Below are 20106 nucleotides of genomic sequence, written 5' to 3'. Positions count from 1 at the left end.
ATTCTCGAAACACATATTTTATCATTGTAATTTTCTTGTGCTTTTACAGAGAAACACATCATTTAAATTCCAACTCTGTTTTGGTTCAGTGACAGTCCTGTCCCTCTCCTATGCTCTTGTCCCAAATTTTGGAAAATGACTTGATTTGACAACATTTAGAAAAACTGGAAAATACACTGATTACATAACTGCAAGTACCGTGGTACTTGACTGGACTCTAAAGTTGTGCTCATCACTGCATGGCTCACAGTGTGTGTCACATGTATTTGCATGGAGAAGCACTTTGCATGGGCAGCACATGCTTCAGTGCTCTGGGACTGTTTATAGTCCTCAGAGTTGGACACTTCATGACTGACAGCTGTCCTTCATGGGAGTAAAACTCAAAACAACGATGATGAGTTCTATCAGTGTCTTCATCTCTGCACTTACACTTCTACTCTGTATCCAAGGTATGTTTTAAAGCAAAATTATTCCCATATGTGTGCAATTATGTATGCATTAAAAATTAGGAGGTCTTACATTCATTATTAAACTTCTTCCTTTCTTTCAGAATCCAAAGGACAAATAACTGTGACTCAGAGTCCTGCAGTGAAAGCTGTTCTACCAGGACAGACAGTCAGTATGAGCTGTAAAACCAGTACTCCTGTGCATGGCAACAGCTATTTACACTGGTACCTACAGAAACCTGGAGAAGCTCCTAAACTCCTCATCTATGATGCTACTAACCGTTGGTCTGGGACTCCAGATCGATTCAGTGGCAGTGGATCTGGGTCTGACTTCACTCTGACCATCAGTGGAGTCCAGGCTGAAGATGCAGGACATTATTACTGTCAGAGTGAGCATTACATCAGTAGTAGCTGGGTGTTCACACAGTGTTATAGAGCCGTACAAAAACCTCCTCAGTCACACTGTACAGTTACTGCACTGCTGCATCTGGGACCCCCTGCAGCTGCTGAGGACGAAGGTGGTTGAAACTTTGCTTGATTTTTATACATTTTATACAAAATGTCACTATATATTAAACTATTTTTTTCAAAAAGTCAAACTACTTTTTTAGTCTCCCTCCACTCTTTCTACTCTGTATTCAGCTATTTGTCTGTGTGCCTTACAATTGCCACACTAATTTGAACAGAAATGTCTCTCAAGCCCTCAGTCTAGACATTGATTATAAATGTCTCATTGTTTGTAAATCTCTCCGATTGTTCAGTTTCATCATCTTAATGAAATTTGAACATATTTTTGAAGGAACAAGAAAAATAATAGCTAAGAATTAAATTTATTGTGTACAGCGTCAAGCACTCATTTTACTGGACATTTAAGGATCTTTGTAGACTGATAATCTATCCATGATACTGTCCATTTCTCTCATCTGATCTACTTCACAAGCCCGTGACAGCAGATAAAAATAAGAATGTGATACATTTTTCATTTGTTACTCCAAAGTGATTTGCAGTATTGAAATACTTAAAGTAATTTATCAATTTATACCGCTGGGTATCTTGTTTAGTACCAAGCAGGAGGTGGGATTTGAACCTGCATACTCAGGTTATTATAAGAGGTCACTGCTGACTGTACTTGGTGTCCCAAAGACAGATGTTACCCCTTACAGTACTTTCCCAAAAATCAGAGTCCATTTTCTAAATGTAAAGCTTGTGGACATTTCCTAGACAGTCAGACAACGGAGTTAAACTACTAAAACTGCCCTTTTAAAGGAAATAAATATGTAACACGTGTATCAATATACTATGTATTTATTTCCTTTTTAAGGGCAGTTTTAGTAGTTTAATGGACTCCCTTCAAGTCCGCTTTTTGTCTGTAAAAGAACATATTCATGGAGTTGTTCATCACAATCTCCATGTTTTTTTGACACTTTGGTTCCCTCACACAGCGGATGCGGTGGTGCAGTGGGTTGGGCCGGGTCCTGCTCTCCTGTGGGTCTGGGGTTCGAGTCCCGCTTGGGATGCTTTGCGACGGACTGGCATCCCGTCCTGGGTGTGTCCCCTCCCCCTCTGGCCTTATGCCCTGTGTTGCCGGGTAGGTCCTGGTTCCCTGTGACCCTGTATGGGACAAGGGGTTCAGGAAGTGTGTGTGTGTGTGTGTGTGTGTGTGTGGTTCTCTCACATTGCTGCTACAAATCCTACACTTACATCACAGTATTGAACACACACACATTGGCTAAAACTGCTTGCCCCAAGCAGGGCCACGACAAGCTGGAGCCTAACCCAGCAACACAGGGCACAAGGCTAGAGAGGAAGAGGACACACCCAGGACGGGACGTGAGGCCATCACAAGGCACCCAAGCAGGACTCAAATCCCAGACCCACCAGAAATCAAGACCCGGCCAAACCAGCTGCACCACCGCAACCCCCTGTCCGGACTGAATATTTCACTTTATTTAATCTGTTTTCCGGATACAAAGGCCACGTCAGTGAGAATCAGACTGCTGTTGTGAAAGTTGTAGCAGGGGGTCCAGCAAGTCTGAGCTGTGAAACCAGCCGTCCTTCATTGAACTGTAGTGACTGTAGAGCATAGAACCAATCCTTTTATTCTGCCAGTTGTATACATAATTGTACATACTTATATTTTTATGTTGTATTTTTAACTTGTATTTTTCCACTTGTTGTATATGTTTTTAAATATATATTGCTAGTATTTTTTTGACGTATGTTCTGCTGCTGTAACATAATAATTTCCCTTGTGGGATCAATAAAGTATATCTATCTATCTATTTATCTATCTAACAACATGAGTGAGTGAGTTAGTGAGCTTTACACCATGTGATTCTCAGGGCAAAAACCCTCCTTTAAATCCAACTGTAATTTACATGAGCAGTTACTGAGGATGGATGGATGGATGGATGGATGGATGGATGGATGGATGGATGGATGGATGGATGGATGGATGATTTTCTGTTCAACTTTCCCCACAGTGGGAGTGATGGGCTTTTTTTTGTAAAGCAGCAAGAGGGACTGCAGCAGAAAGAACTGCTGGAGTCAAACAAAAGGGAAACCTGGTATAACTCTGTGGGGTATTTGGAAAATGTCCAACAGGGGGCCTAGTAGTGACTTATTGGAGCTACTGGAGGGATATGAACCAGCATGAAGATTGACTGAAGGCCTCAATGCCATTAAGGCATCAATACCTCTGTTGCACAAATATCATGTACTTGTGAATGCACTACAAATCATATTGCACTATTCCTTCTTAAATACCTCTGCTTAAATACCTCTACTGCACAGTTATTATGTAAGTACTTGTATTGTATAGTTAACTGTTTATAGTATATGTATATTTGCACTAATTTCAGATTATCGACTTAGTAAATTAGTTATGTAGGTCTAAAAACTGTCCTTAGGTCTAGTGTTGCATGTTTATATTTATGCTTATTTTACACAGCACCGTGGTCCTGCGAGACACGACATTTCGTCCCACTGTATGTCCACACATGTAGTGGAATGACAATAAAGCTTGACTTGACTTGAGTTGACTTGACATTTGAAAAAGGCACGAACAGAAACAGAAATATTTTCAGTTGGCCAGTTCTTTCAGTGGTGTCATACAATATCCACTAAATGAGGAGCAACTAGATGAGATAACAATATAGAACATTTTTGGCTTTAATTAGTTAATTGATTATAATATTGCACTGGGTTACATTGACACAGAAACAGCAAAAGCACAATAAGAAATTGCAAATTCATTCACATACATTAACAGTAAAAACCATTCAGAAAAACAGGAGAAATACACTGATCACATAACTACAAGAACCGTGGTACTTTACTGGACTCGAAGGTCGTGCTCATCACTGCATGGCTCACAGTGTGTGTTATATGTATTTGCATAGAGAAGCACTTTGCATGGGCAGCACATGCTTCAGTGCTCTGGGACTCTTTATAGTCCTCAGAGTTGGACACTTCATGACTGACAGCTGTCCTTCATGGGAGTAAAACTCAAAACAACGATGATGAGTTCTATCAGTGTCTTCATCTCTGCACTTACACTTCTACTCTTCATCCAAGGTAAGTTTTCAAATAAGATTATTCCCATATTTGTGCAATTATGTATGCATTAAAAATTATGAGGTCTTACATTCATTATTAAACTTTTTTATTTCTTTCAGAATCCAAAGGACAAATAACTGTGACTCAGAGTCCTGCAGTGAAAGCTGTTCTACCAGGACAGACAGTCAGTATGAGCTGTAAAACCAGTCCTCCTGTGTTCAACAACAACTTTTTAGCCTGGTACCTACAGACACCTGGACAAGCTCCTAAACTCCTCATCTATGATGCTACTAACCGTTGGTCTGGGACTCCAGATCGATTCAGTGGCAGTGGATCTGGGTCTGACTTCACTCTGACCATCAGTGGAGTCCAGGCTGAAGATGCAGGACATTATTACTGTCACAGCTGGCACTACCCTAATAATGTATGGGTGGCCACACAGTGTTACAGAGCCGTACAAAAACCTCCTCAGTCACACTGTACAGTTACTGCACTGCTGGGCTTGGAGAGGAAGGAAATAATGTCACACAGTTTGCAGACACTGTTACAACAGAAGTACTTTACCTGACTGTTTCTAGCAAAACTGATGACATGAAAAACTCATAATTTACCAGCCATATTTCTTAAGAACACCTTTTTCCTCCCTTCTAACATGCTTAATCATTATATAAACACACACACACACACACACACACACACACACAGACACACACACACACACAAACACACATCGTCTGAACTGCTTGTCATATATGGGGTCGCAGGGAGCCGGAGCCTAACCCGGCAGCACAGGGCGTAAGGGACACACCCAGAAGAGGACAGCAGTCCATCACAAGGCACCCCAAACGGGACGTGAACCCCAGACCCACCGGAGAGCAGGACCTGAGCCAACCCACTGTGCCACTGCACCCCCCGTTACATAAGTACACAACCCCAGATATACAAGTTCCGTCCAAAGTGACGATTCTCTGAGCCTTTCGTGCTCATTTTATACCCAATATTAATAGTGTCACATTCTGCCACAACATGAAATCCCTCCTGCCCTCTTCCCTCTCCTCTGCTCTTCTAACCTCCTTCCCATCCACTGCACAGTTCTCCAGTTGCTCTCCACATGATGCACCAAACTCTTCCTTTTAACTCTCCTCTATCACCACATAATGAAATTTATTAAATTTCAATCTCAACTTCCATGACTATTAGGAATTAAATCCACAGTCATTAAGATTACTTTTACATTTATTTATTGAGATGGTGCTTTTCTCCAGAGCGTCTAATAAGTTAATTTCCTAATTTTTGCAGCACTACAATTTTTACTTGAATAATTTACAGTAAACTAACAGTGGATTTAAGTCTTCTGGATTAGACCGTGTCGCGTGGGACACTGGTTCCAGCATTTCGCTTCCCCTGTTGGAAGCATCTTCAGGGAGCTGCCACATCTCGTAAAGGCTAGATGTGAACTGGAGTGTTTGACGAGGGTGGGTGTATTTATGGGCGGGATCGGGGTCGGAGGTCGTAGCGGGTGGTCCTGATAGGTGGTACCCCTTCCACTTGCCTCACAAGGTGTGGCAGCTCCCTGAAGTATCTTCCAACAGTGGAAGCGAAACATTGGAACCAGTACTCCACACGAGGCGATCTAATCCAGAAGAGTTAAATCTCCAGTCAGTTGACACCAGTCGCGGAAGCCAACAGGTTTTGGTAATTTACAGTCTGTATTTTGTTTTGAAAGTACTAAAGCCATGAGCAGGATTAAAACCTGCATCTTTTGGATCAAAAACCAGCTCTTCTATTTGCTTAGCTCGAACGATCCAGAGCATTTTTCTGGTAATAAGTGTCATGGTTGATGTACCCATGACCTCCAAGTGATCACCTGAGGTCCTGCTCTAGTTCAGCAGACAAAATGCAACACACCTGTGTTACATCACTGGTCTTTATAGGAGTGAAACGAACACATAAAGGCTGCAGAATCTCACCAAGTTTGCAGTTTATTAGGATGTAAACCAGAATTCAGCTCTTACCACACCCACCGCGATGACCCTGTCCTTGTCTGTGTCCCTATTTGTGTCTTATTCTCCCAAGATCCATCCTGTCTCTTCCCTTTCCTGGGTGTTCACTTTTTCTGACCGCAGTCCAGTGTGTCTTTGCTCCATCTTACATCTGCAATTCATTGCAATCATTGGAAGGAAATAAAGGAACACATAAGATGTATCGATGTATGAAGGAATTAATAAATAAATAAAGTCGTCACCATTAAACTTAATTTTCTAGACTCTTTGTCCAAGGTCATTTGAACATTTGGATAAGAGACTTTACAATGGGCTGAATATTGAAATTGCTCCTCACCCTAAGACTTCATTTAGTATTTATTTCTTTATCAAACACTTTTTTTCCCAAAATAACTTACGTTCACCCATTTATGCAACTAGCTTGTGTCACTAGAGCAGCTTAAAGTACGTTCTTTAAGGGTGTTAAAACTGGAAGTGACATTCAAACCCGTAACCTCTGCATCGAGAAGTAGCAGGTTTATCATTACACTACGAGCCACACAGAGTTATTCATTCTTTAACCTGGAGGAACACAAAACAATGGCCTCGAAATGTAATTCTTTCATTTCTATAAGCATAAATGTGTGTTTTCATGTTTAATTTCCTCTCTCATATATTACCAATATATTACCTGTACAACTGTGAAATAATGAAATAAATTAGAAAATAAATCTATTGGAGATATATTTATATACAGTATATAAGAGCAGCGGTGTGGTGATGCGGTGATACAGTGGGTTGGGCTGGGGCCTGTTCTCTGGCAGGTCTGGGGTTTGAGCCCTGCTTGGGGTGCCCTGCACTGGACTGGCGTCCCGTCCGGGGTGTTTCTTCTCCCTCTCCAGCCTTGCACCCTGTGTTGCCACATTAGGCTCTGGTTTGTAGTGACCCCATTTGGGATGAGTGGTTTCAGGTGATGTGTGTGTGTGTGTGTGTGTGTGTGTGTGTGTGTGCGTGTGTGTGTGCGTGTGTGTGTGTGTGTGTGTGTGCGTGTGTGTGTGTGTGTGTGTATATGTGTCATGTCCACACTGCAATCAGCAGCTCCGGATGTCAATCAAGCACCTGATGAGAATCAGACCACTTGGCTTTAAAAGACCCTCCTCTGCACTTGTGGAAACTCATTGAGACAACTGTCCCCCTTTGCACCGATGTCCCAGTCTCCTTTGTCCCTGGTTCCTGTCGTTCGTTCCCTCACTTTTGACCATGCGCATCTCCCCCTGACTTCGTCTACAGATCTTTGCTCCCACTCTGACCACCAACTTACCGACTCCTCACCCGTCCCCAACAACGAGAACTCACCTGATTCCTCGGTTCCTGACGAACGATGCTGCACGTGGGTCCAGCCTTCCCTGCGGCCTCGGTTCCGCGTGACAATAACAAATGTGTTTATTTTGATTTCTGTTACTGTGATGGTCAGTGTCACAATTTAATGGTGACTCTACAAGAACAGATAAAACAATAAACTCACTACTAGCTTCACTGGAGTGTAACATATATTTAGTTGTTTGTAGTTTATTAATTCTTCAGTAAATTGAAATTATGTTTTCATCTGTACTCTACATTGAGTACAGTACACTCGTAGAGGAAATGTATTTCACTTCACTTTGAGAGTCACATTCAGGTTACAAATGGACACAGAGGTGACACACACACACACACACACACACACACACACACATTTTCAGAACCGCTCATCCCATACGGGGTCACGGGGGAACCGGAGCCCACCCGGTAACACAGGGCGTAAGGCCAGAGGGGCAGGGGACACACCCAGGACGGGACGCCAGTCCGTCGCAAGACACCCCAAGAGGGACTCGAACCCCAGACCCACCGGAGAGCAGGACTGCGGTCCAACCCACTGCGCCACCGCACCCCCTACAGAGGTGACAAATGCACATTATTTTAATATAAAAATATATATATATAATGATAAAAGATTTATTAAGAGATGATGAAAATACACAAAGTGTAAAATCCAAACTCTAAAGTCTGCATTTTACACTGAACTGAAAACTGTCTCGAATTCAGGGCCGTTTCCTGCTATAAGCGGAACAAACGGTTCCTTTGGAGTCCAAAGCCGCTGGGGACACCAATGACTTTAAATTTACATTTATTTATTCAGCAGACACTTTTCACTGAAGCAATGTACATCTCATAGAAAATACAATGTGTTCATTACATTAGGAGAAAACAAGACACTTAGATGCAGACGCATGATTGTAAGTACAGTTTGTTTGTTTCTTTCCACCATATGAACCAATGTTCATCACACAAGTAGGTGCATAAAACTTTATCTAAGTATCCATGATTCCGAATCACCTTTCCAATAACTTTTTTTTTTTTGAGATATGTAAACATTTACGTTATAACACAGGAGGAGCCGCATAAGGTTTATCCGGGGCTTCATCTGAAATTTATAAAGCATGAACATTTACACCTTGCATGAACTTAAGAGATCATGGCAAAGTGAGTTTTAAAGACTCAAAGAGCTAAGTTTTAAGACTCGTTTTTTTAAGAAAATTTGGACAGAGATTCAGCAGTTCTGAGTGACAGGGGGAAGTCGTTAAACCACAACTGAGCCAGAAGTGAGAACCTCCGTGCTTTACCTTTCGTACACGGGACCAGCAAGTCGGCAGATGTGGAAGAGCGTAGCAGTCTGGTTGGGGTGAAGTGAATGATCAAGTCTTGTACATACCTGGTAGCAGTTCTACTTATGCATTTGTTGGCCATAACCAGGGTCTTAAGTTTGATCTTTCAGAAAAATGCTCAGTTCAGTACATGGTTCTGGTGAAAGTTTTTAAAAAACATTATATCCATTTCATTTTTTTTACAAGTTCAAAAACTCTTTTTTTTCTCTAAGATAACTTTCTATTATTTGACCCATCTCAGTAATTTCAGCAGAACAATTTTGGACAAGTGCCTCACTCAAGGGTACAACAGCTGGAGGTGGGATTTAAACCTGCAACTTTTACATCCAAAAGGAGCAGCTCTAACCACTACACTTACAGCCACCTCTATTCATTTCTCTTGTATTTTATCTTTTTCTTTGTTAAAATGTTTTACTGGTCAAAATTAAGGGAAGGGCTCCTTCTATGAAGTTTTCATTCCATGACCAACCACAGACACAGAATGAAGAGAAAATCACAATGTACTTTACTGTGAAAAACACTGTGAATAATTTCTGTGAATGATTCCTATTATAGTCACTGGACTCTCAGGAAATTGAACAAATTATAAACCAAGAGCACTGATAATAACTGCTGTTGAACCAATGAGAAAAAACTTCATCTAATTTGATTCCATTTCTTCTTCTGCTGATAACGACTGATATCTGCCCCCCCAACACACACACACACACACACACACACACACACACACACACACACACACACACACACACACACACACCTGCCTCAGCGCAGGGTCTTTCAGGCAGTGAAACCGCACCAAGAACCGTTGGGCTGAAACTGACATTTGCATGGGCAGGACGCTTCTGCTGCTCCCAGAATAGAGCAGGCAAATGTGCCCCCGTCCCCAGGGGGCTGCTGTGAGGTGGGGGCTTACGGTAAATCAAGAGACACCAGAAAGAATCATCTGACCCTTTACATGGAGTTTGAGTCAACTTGTACTTCCATTTCTGTGTGTGTCTGTGCAGCACAGAGCATGATGTAGTTCACGTAAAACTCTTTGTCTTTCTTCAGCTCACAGTTGTTACAGTAGTTAGAGCAGGAAGGGACAATCAGTGCAGTATTTTCCTTTCCGCTCATAGAACAGAAACACTAAACGTAGGTTATGCAGCACTTGTCTGAGCACTTTTTTTGAAGAGTTAAAGAGAGGCTCAAGACCAAACGTTCAAGAAACGTTAACATGTATGTGAGTCCCCGTGATTTAGGGATTCTCCTCCTTCCCTGTCAGTGTGGGGTCACAGGGAGCTTCTGTCTCTCACACTGAACACACACTTATTGCAACTAGTTTTATTGTTTGTGTAAAGGAAACACAAATAGAAACTGACTGTAAATGTATGTAAAAATCTGCAGAATATTATTGTAGATGATAAACAGAATTTATTATGACAATGGCAGTCGTGTCCGTGTTTGTGTGTGTGTGTGTGTGTGTGTGTGTCATTATGGTAACAGGCAAACTGTTTCTGTTTGATATACATCATTCGTTAAATAATGAAACATTTTCCTTCAAGGAAGACAAAGTGTATTAAATGACAAAGATTTTTTTTTTCGCTTGCTTTTCTTTAAATATAAATTTTCATTGAATTAATACATTTCATTGTACTTTCTATGCCTTCTTTGCGAACAGGACTGTGCTCATCATTTGAAATGAACACTTATATTACAGTTCATGTGACACAATATGTATTAATAAGGGAAACAACAAATGCGTATTTGATTCAATAAACGTTTATTATTCTCAGCTGCATTTCAGACGTCACTCAAGCACAAGATCACACAGTGTAACACACCAATAATCTAATACAGAACAGGAGCAGAGGACACACTGGATAATACTGAGAAGCTCAAGGTAAAGGGTCTCACATATATAGTGGAGCAAAGCACATTATTAACCTCTATGTTACTAGTTACGAAAACAGTAAGAGTGGAGTAGAGCACAGAGTAAAAACACAGTAATGAGACGCCCATCTACACGGGGCAGTCGGCTCTCTTCATCGTCTCCAGAACTGGAGTCTGGGAGCCCTGAGTGGCCTTGCAGACCACCGTGCCCGCCTTCGTCCACTCGTCCGCAGGGAGGGTCAGCGTGCTGCTCCAGCTGTACTTGCCGTCCTTGTCCAGGAGTCCGCGGCTCGCGTCCCCAGGCTTGGTCCTGCCGTCCACCGTCCACTCCAGCTTCCAGTCGGAGGGGAAGCCCTTGTTGGCCAGACACGTCAGCGTGGCCTTGTTCTTACCGGACACCTCTTGACTGGACGGGGGCAGGACCGTGAGGACGGGGGCAGCGTTGCCTAGGAGACGGCAGAGGTCAGAGGTCAGAGAGAGGGCAGCGAGTGGACGGAACACCTTTAACAGCGGACATCGCATTGTGTCTCATCACCTGTACGTAGCGGAGGAGGAAAAGAGCTGTTAGTTAACGCTCAAAGGAGGAATGGATAGGCAGTTTATGAATGTCACCCACAGTATGTATGAGGTGTATCATAATGTGCCATTAATACAAGAGAACGGATCCTTTAGAGGTCATTTTTACCTCCGCAGCTCAGTGTTACAAACCATAATGTGTCTCTTTTCCACCCTTCTGGACATGTTCATACAGCCCTTCCGCACACTGATTTTCTTCATTTTATAACACACTGACTGATTATTAAAAGTGTATCAGTGATGGACTGAATTCAGTTCAAATTCAAGACAACTGAATGCATATTGAATTAAAGACCAAACTGGCAAAGCGCATCAATTATTTATCACATTGTTTGTATTATTTTCATCTTAATTATTACTGACAGCTGAAAAATAAACATTAATTCGGAGGAACAAATAATGAATTTATAAAACAGAAAAAACAGAAGAAACAATTTTTTACAGGTTTAAATGTAAATCAGAAAATCCGTAGTGAACAAACACAGTAAAAGACGCTTTTATCGCATATTATCGTTATTTATCGCATTTATTATTATGTATTTATCGTTGTTTTCTCTGTTGCTGTCAATATTTCGAACATCATTTGAAACTGTTGTAACCAAACCAAGTTACAGTGTAACGACTTTGAAAAGAGCTGGAAACACTCTGCTGAAACATGATTTTTACAGGTTTAAATGTAAATCAGAAAATCCGTGAACAGAGTAAAGACGCTTATCGCCATATTAATTATCGTTATTTATCGCATTTATTTTTATTTATCGTTGCCATCTATGAGTTCTCAACGATTTTGCAACATCAATGATTTGAAGCTGTTTTTCCAAACGTTCAGTACAACGACTTTGAGTGAAACAGCTGAAAACACACAAATCATGAGACACTCAACTGAAGAATATAAATGTACTAAGGGAATAAAACGAGTTACATTCATTACTTTACAGTGTTCAGATATAATATAGAAAAAGGTTCTTACTTCCAACTTCCAGCCTGGTTCCTCCGCCAAAAGTGTACCACAGTGATTCAGAGCCTATTCGTGCTCGTACAAAAACCTCCACAGCGCCCAGTGTACCGTCAATATACCGTGTTTACCGGCATTTCATGGTAAATACTAATTTAGTCTCATGTCTGGTGTCTTCAAGAAAAGAATCACAGCGGTGTGTCCATGACTGATGTGAAAAGGAGCTTTTACAATAAAATGCACCGCACCACCAGATTCCTATGGGGCTCTTTTCTACTGACAATTTGAAGTTTATTTTTGGATTTCTGACAAAATGAAGCAAAAAACACACAAAAAAAAAGGAACATATTGTCCGAATAAGGAAAAGTTTACACAAATAATTGAAACCCCTAAGCAAATTGTTTCTCAGAAAACATCTGGTAGGAGCACATTAGACAATGAATATGAACTATAAATATGACAATGAAACAGAGAACAAAGGAAAAACATAAAAAGTATCTGTGCAGAGCTTTGATGTCGATGGTATTGAGTTAAAAGATGAAATACTTACTGCCAACTTCCAGTTTGGTGCCGCTACCAAAAGTCCACCACAGTGAGTGAAAGTCATTGAGGGGCTGTACAAAAAGTCCTGTGAGACACCAGTGTGTCTCTCACTGCTCACCGTGGATTATTGTCATGATGACACACAGCACCACTGAACACAGCATTACACCACAGATTCCACTATGGCATATTTTAATCAGTTATTTGGAATTTTTGTCTTTTTTTCTGTGTTTATTCCATCTTTCATTATGTAAAACTGAGAAGCTGAATGTTAAACAGCAGCAAAAACTTTTGAGTGATCAATATCAGACTGTTATGGTCGTGTCAGAGGGAAGCGGCGGACCCACGTGCAGAGCAGTAATCGTGGTGTCTTCGGGGAAATCCAAGAGAGGAGGTCAGAGGACGGGCAAAGGGTCTTCGAGGTGCGAACGTCGTAACAGGGAAGATCCAACAGGCGAGGTCAGTGTGCAGGCAAGAGGTCGATAATCCGAAGGAGGCAGTAGATCGGGGGAACAAGGGACGGGTTCGGGGAAGGCGTTCAGGAACAGGAAATGGCTGGAGAAGGTCGCTAACGAGGAGGCAGATCAAGGTTCCGCATCAGCTGGTTGTCCGACGCAGCCTTTTATGCTGCGGTCTGCGTTGGGTCACAGGTGTTCCGTGTTGGTCCGAAGGTGTGGGCGTGGCAGTACCCCCCCCCCCGAGGATCGGTCCCGAACACTCGAGGGCGACCAGGGGGACGGCCTCGAGGCCGAGGTGCGGGCCGATCCGGATGACTGCTGTGGAAGTCGGCAATGAGGCTTGGATCAAGGATGTCTCGTGCCGCTACCCAGCACCGTTCCTCAGGTCCGTATCCTTCCCAGTCCACCAGATACTGGAGTACCCCTCCACGACGGCGGGAATCCAGGAGCGCCCGTACCGCATACGCTGGTGCACCACCGTCAGGCAGGAGAATTGGGTCTGGAGGCGTGCTTGCGGGCTGGTGAAGGGAGGTGGCCAAGGGTTTGAGGAAGGATACGTGGAACGTCAGGTGTGTGCGTAGGTGTTGGGGCAGTTGCAGGCGATAAGAGACCGGGGTAAGTCTGCAGATAATCTTAAAGGGTCCTATGTACCTTGGGCTGAGTTTCTTAGACATATACAGTCCTTGGAGACCCCGGGTTGACAGCCACACCCTCTGTCCGGGTGCAAGGGAGAGGTGCCGCCGATGTCGATCAGCTTGATGTTTGATCCGGGTTTGTGATTCTTGGAGATGTCGTCTGACAGCTGCCCATACCTCGCCGCTGGTTCGGTACCAAGAGTCCACAGCCGGCACATCGCTGGATCCCGGTTGCCATGGGAACAATGGTGGCTGGTACCCCAAGATGCACTGAAAAGGAGAGACACCTGTAGAGGTATGGGTGAGCGTATTGTGGGCGTACTCTGCCCACGGAAGGTATCGAACCCAGTGAGTTGGGTGTTCAAGACAATAGCTTCTGAGGTACCGACCGATGTCTTGCTGTAGCCGTTCAACCTGCCCATTGGCTTGAGGGTGGTACCCCGATGTCATACTCACTGTGACCCCGTGTTTTTTCCAAAAGGCCCTCCACACACGCGATGTGAACTGACGACCCCTGTCGGACACTATGTCTTCGGGTATACCGTAGAGCCGGAATACATGCTGAAACAGCAACTCTGCTGTCTCCAAGGCAGAGGGGAGCTTGGGCAAAGGAATCAAGCGACAGCCCTTGGAAAAACGATCGATCACGGTCAAGATGGTGGTCTTACCATCTGACAGTGGGAGGTCCACTAAGAAATCTAACGCTAGGTGCGTCCAGGGACGGTTGGGTACCGGCAGGGGTTCCAGGAGCCCGGCTGGACTCTGGTTTGAAGCCTTGGACTGAGCACAGACTGGACACGCCCGGATGTAGTCCTGTACGTCCTCCCGGAGGGACGGCCACCAGTAGAGCTGCTGGATCCTAGCCTGAGTCTTCCCAAACCCTGGGTGCCCTGCCGCTGGATGGTCATGGGCCCATTGTAGGAGAGTCGTCCTCAGACCTGGTGGAACATATTGTTTTCCAGAAGGTTTACCTGGTGGTTCGGGGTCCCCTTGTTGGGCTTGGGCCAGGTCCTGGGTGAAGTCCCACTGAACGGGTGCCACAAAGCAGGACCTGGGCAGGATGTAGTCCGCTTCCGTTACCTCCTGCATTTCGTCATGCAGCCAGGAAAGGGCGTCCGCTTTGATGTTCTTTGGACCTGGTCTGTAAGTGACAGTAAAGTTGAACCGAGAAAAGAACAGCGCCCACCTGGCCTGACGCGCGTTGAGGCGCCGGGCTGTCTGCAGATATTGTAAATTCTTATGATCCGTGAATACCAAAAAAGGGTGTTGTGCCCCTTCTAGCCAATGCCTCCACTCTTCTAGGGCTAACTTAATTGCTAGGAGCTCTCTATTTCCTATGTCGTAGTTTCGTTCAGCCTCAGACAGTTTCCTGGAAAAGAATGCGCAAGGGTATAATTTCACGGGCTTACCTTGCCTCTGAGAAAGGACAGCGCCTACCCCTGACTCAGAGGCATCAACCTCCACCACGAATGGCAACTCAGGGTCGGGTTGATGCAGAATGGGGGCTGTAGAGAACTTGGATTTGAGGTTCTCGAAGGCTCGTTGGGCTTCTGGGTTCCACGGGAGACGAGGGGTTTTACTCGCTCTAAGTGCTGTCAATGGTGTGACGATCGTGCTGAAGTTCCTGATGAATCGGCGGTAAAAATTGGAGAACCCCAAAAATCGCTGGAGAGCCTTAGTGGTGGTTGGGCGAGGCCATTGCTGGATGGTCTGGACCTTACCCGGATCCATAGCAATGCCGTCTCGGGTAAGTATGAACCCCAAGAAGGAGACCTTCTGCTTGTGGAATTCACATTTCTCCAACTTCACATATAATCTGTTCTGCAACAGTCTCTGGAGCACCTGTCGGACAGTCAATACATGCTTGGCCAACGTATCAGAATAAATCAGGATATCGTCAAGATATACCAGGACGCCTTTGTGGATCATGTCCCCAAGCACATGATTCACAAACGCCTGGAATACACTGGGTGCGTTCGCAAGACCAAAAGGCATAACCAGGTATTCGTAATGACCCAGGGTGGTACTGAAAGCAGTCTTCCATTCATCACCCTGCCGGATACGGACTAGATTGTACGCACTTCTCAGGTCTAGTTTTGTGAACCATTGCGCCTGCTGAATGTTCTCAAGCGCGGCTGAGATCAAGGGCAGAGGATGTGGATATTTCACACAAATATTATTCAACCCCCGATAGTCGATACAGGGGCGTAACCCCCCATCCTTTTTCTCGATGAAAAAAAAAACCCGGCAGACGTGGGGGACGTGGATGGTCGAATAATTCCTGTCTTTAAGGCTTCGGTGATATAAGTCTGGAGGGCGGATTGTTCGGGTCTGGACAACGGGTAAATGCGACTACGCGGAGGCGTGGTACCCGGCAAGAGATCAATTGCACAGTCCCAGGGGCGATGCGGTGGGAGCTCGGATGCGCGTTTCTTGCTAAAAACCTCCGCAAGATCCTGATACTCGGGAGGAACTGGCACCTGCAGTGCCGATTCTGAGCCTTCTATAGACGTAGCTCGACAGAGTAGCTGTAAGCAGGTTCTCTCACATTGGGGTCCCCAAGCCACCAACTCCTCAGTACTCCACTGAAAAACCGGGTCATGCTTGGAGAGCCAAGGGAACCCGAGAATCAGGGGCAACTCCGGAGACGAAATCAAATAAAAACTCAACATTTCCTGGTGACATACACCTACTCTCACAGTTACAGGGGCTGTCTGGTGGTCCACAAAACCCTTCCCGAGGGGCTGGCCATCTAGGGCGGTCACTCTAAGACGCCCCCCAATGGGTTTGGAGGGAATGCTATGAGACCGAGCAAACCCAATGTCCATGAAGCACCCTGCTGCTCCCGAATCCACCAGTGCTTGCGTCTGTACCTGTCCTGCTCCCCAGGATAACATTACAGGTACCGCGAGGCGGTTACAACAGAGGGTGCCACTCACCTTGATCTCAGGGCGGACAGGGCACTGGAGACGGAAGTGACTAGGGTCACCACAGTAAAGACAGAGGCGATTTTGTAGTCTTCGCTGTCGTTCGGGGAGGGGCAGGCGCCCCAGCCGCATCGGCTTTGCTTCCTCCTGTTTGGGACCGCATCTTTCTGGAGCCGGTTCTGAGGCTGGTTTCTGGGTTCTGATCTGATTATCTAAGGTTACCGCGGTTTCTATGAACCGATCAAGGGTCCATCTTTCTCCTCGGAACACCATTTCACCACGGATGCGTGGGTTTAGACCACGGCGAAAACTAGCCAACAAGGCTCTCTCTCCCCAATCGCTGCGTGCTGCGAGAACACGAAATTCTAGGGCGTAATCTGCCACGGGTCGGTTACCTTGCTGTAGATTCAGGAGTCTTTCACTTAGCTGTTCCTCCGGTTGAGCCAGTCCGAAAACGGCGAGGAACCGGCTCTTGAACTGCGCATAAGTGCTGGGGAGGCCATTTGTCCAGACTGCTGTCGCCCACTCAAGTGCTTTGCCCGTGAGCAGAGAGAGGACGTAGGCGATCCGGCTTTGTTCTGTGCTGTAAACTGGGGGCATACTGGAAAAAACGAGCTCACATAGAAGCAAGAAGCCTTCACATTGTGCTGGGGTCCCGTCAAAGCGGGTCGGGGGAGACAAGTGGAAACCGCGTGAAGGAGAAGGAGTGGCGTTCGACGAGTCAGGCGCTGCAGGACCGGCTGCGCGTTTCTCAATGGGTTGTGTGGGCGCACGCGACGTATTCAGCACGCTTACCACCTGCCTGTAGCAGGCGATGAGGTTGTGCAGCGTCTGTTCCATACCTGCCAAGCGTGCTTCACGCGAGTCCAACTCCGCTTGGAGATGGTTCAGCTCCGCTGGATCCGTATAACTGGCGGAACCTTCTGTCATGGTCGCGTCAGAGGGAAGCGGCGGACCCAAGTGCAGAGCGGTAATCGTGGTGTCTTCGGGGAAATCCAAGAGAGGAGGTCAGAGGACGGGCAAAGGGTCTTCGAGGTGCGAACGTCGTAACAGGGAGGATCCAAAAGGCGAGGTCAGTGTGCAAGCAAGAGGTCGATAATCCGAAGGAGGCAGTAGATCGGGGGAACAAGAGACGGGTTCGGGGAAGGCGTTCAGGAACAGGAAATGGCTGGAGAAGGTCGCTAACGAGGAGGCAGATCAAGGTTCCGCATCAGCTGGTTGTCCGACGCAGCCTTTTATGCTGCGGTCTGCGTTGGGTCACAGGTGTTCCGTGTTGGTCCGAAGGTGTGGGCGTGGCACAGACTATGCAACCAAACAAGACCCTCTCAAACCAATGGTCTCTAAACTCATAGCATGTCCATGTCACGACCCCAAGGTCGAAATCCCTGATGTCCAGCATCAGTCCAACTGCATCAACACACCTGGCCTCAGTTGGCCTCAGTTGACCTCAGTTGACCTTAGCTGACCAGCTCCCAGTGCTATTAAAAGGCTGAAGTCATGTCATTGGTTTGTGGCTTATTGATCGGCATTTTACTACTTTCCTGTGGCTTCCCTCATGATATTTGTTTACCAAGCTGTTTCCCAACTTCTGTTCCACTGTGTTTCTGCTCCAGTCCTTTGTGATTCTCTCCACATCTCGTGTTCCATCTCCGTCGAAATCCAGTCTCAGTGTATTCGTGTCGTACACCTAAAACTATTTAATTTACTGTGAGAAGAGCCCGTGTGTCTCTTTCTTCTGTATTCATTGTGTTACTATTGCACTTAATTTCTCTACACCTGTGTATAGACTCTGCTACTGAGATCATCGCACCTGGGTCTGTGTCCATTTCACGTCCTGACGTTACGGGTCCCAGTTTTCAATTTCTAATTTTGTTAATGACCTCAAGATTTCAGAAGATAAATCAAATTAATTTTCAGTATTGATGGACATTGTATGCAGTTCTACAGTTTTAACACTCTTATTCAGTCCACTCGTAACTACCTACAATATCTGTAACTGAGAGTACATGGTACTGACTGCGATTCACTGCGATTAAGACATGTTACCAGATGATGGAGCTGTGGCACATTGATCAAAAGTAGGACATGACAGGTGGGTCTAGGATGTAACTTGTGTCATGCTTGCAGGCAGGAACAAAGGCAACGTACCCAACTGCAGGTGCACCGCTTATTGCAAAGCGTGGGCAGACAAGGGACAGGTGAAATAACGAAATCAAAGGACAGGCCACAGGTCAACGTGGAGCAACCGTCATTCAGAGGAAAATCCGAAGTCGTGGTCCAGAAACAAAGCTGTGGGTCGGGATATCAGGAAGACGTAGGCACAGGGTAAGGAGACACGGAAACAAGGACACCGGGGAACTTGCAGGAATGAAAGAAATACGAGAGTAATAAATACATTTAAATTTACATTTATTCATTTAGCAGACACTTTTCTCCAAAGCGACGTACATCTCGGCGAAAATACAATTTGTGCATAACATTAGGAGAAAGAGAGACAGAGTTGCAGACATGTGATTCTTAAGTAAACTTAGTTTGTTTGTTTCCAGTTTATGTTCTGATGTTCATTCCACACGTATGTGCACAAAACTCAGCACAGAATAATCCTGATCACCTTCCTACAATTTTTTTAAAGGTACACAAACACACACATTTTCTGAACCGCTTGCCCCATACAGGGTTGCGGGGAACTGGAGCATACCTGGCAACTCAGGGCGTAAGGGGAGGGGACACACACAGGCCAGGATGCCAGTCCGCCACAAGGGACCCCAAGCGGGACTTGAACCCCAGACCCACCAGAGAGAAGGACCCAGTCCAACCCACTGCACCACCGTGCAGGGATGAGAAGCTGGCAAAGAGTCTGTGTGGTTTTTTAGTTGCAAACTGTATTTTGTTGTGGTAAAAGGTCATTTTAGCTCAAGAAACAGCAGAGAAAAAAGTAGCTAAGAGTTGTTTGCAGGCATCCAGGTCCGAGAGAATCTTGGATTTTCGTCATATTCACACCGGTCCTGTTTGCATGTAATGTATCAGTCAGCCATGGGGTGGCACTGGGGTGTGCTGGTCTGGAAGATAATGGACAGAGAGAGTCAAGGGAGGAAGACAGGGTTAGAAAGGAAAGTGTCAGTGGCATCGTCTGTTGATAGATCCGAGAATTGTGCAGCAGGAGGGAGAGCAGACAGCATAGCAGAGGCAAAGCAGGAAGGTGAAAGACATTTTGAGTGTCATGCTATTCCCCCGGGACGGTTGTGTCGGACCCAAGTGCGGGGCACAGGAAGCTTGGTCAAGGGCCGGTTCAGTAGACATTGTCAGGGAACAGGCAAAGGGTCACCGATGTACAAACAGAATCCAAAGGGGCAGATCCAAGAGCCGTAATCCAAGAAACAGGCGAGTGATCAGGCAAACCAGTGAGTCGGAGATAAGGAGCAGGGCGAGGAGTGTGGAGCAGGGCG

At 45.4% G+C, this 20106-nt stretch overlaps 1 gene segment (V, D, J or C); it reads right to left on the bottom strand.

Moving 5' to 3' along the window:
• Positions 1–10439: 10439 nt before the first annotated feature.
• LOC114910740 (Ig lambda chain C region-like) lies at positions 10440–12687 on the bottom strand (the record flags this gene model as incomplete). The annotated part of the segment is given in 2 exon segments: positions 10440–11012; positions 12648–12687. Coding segments are annotated over 2 exon segments (357 nt in total), but the record flags the coding sequence as incomplete, so codon positions are not given.
• Between the last annotated feature and the right edge of the window lie 7419 nt (positions 12688–20106).

The sequence above is a fragment of the Scleropages formosus genome, chromosome 6 (assembly GCF_900964775.1).
Source record: "Scleropages formosus chromosome 6, fSclFor1.1, whole genome shotgun sequence".
Classification (NCBI taxonomy): domain Eukaryota; kingdom Metazoa; phylum Chordata; class Actinopteri; order Osteoglossiformes; family Osteoglossidae; genus Scleropages; species Scleropages formosus.
The sequence above is the reverse complement of the archived record's forward strand: the minus strand, read 5'-3'. Positions and strand labels throughout refer to the sequence as shown.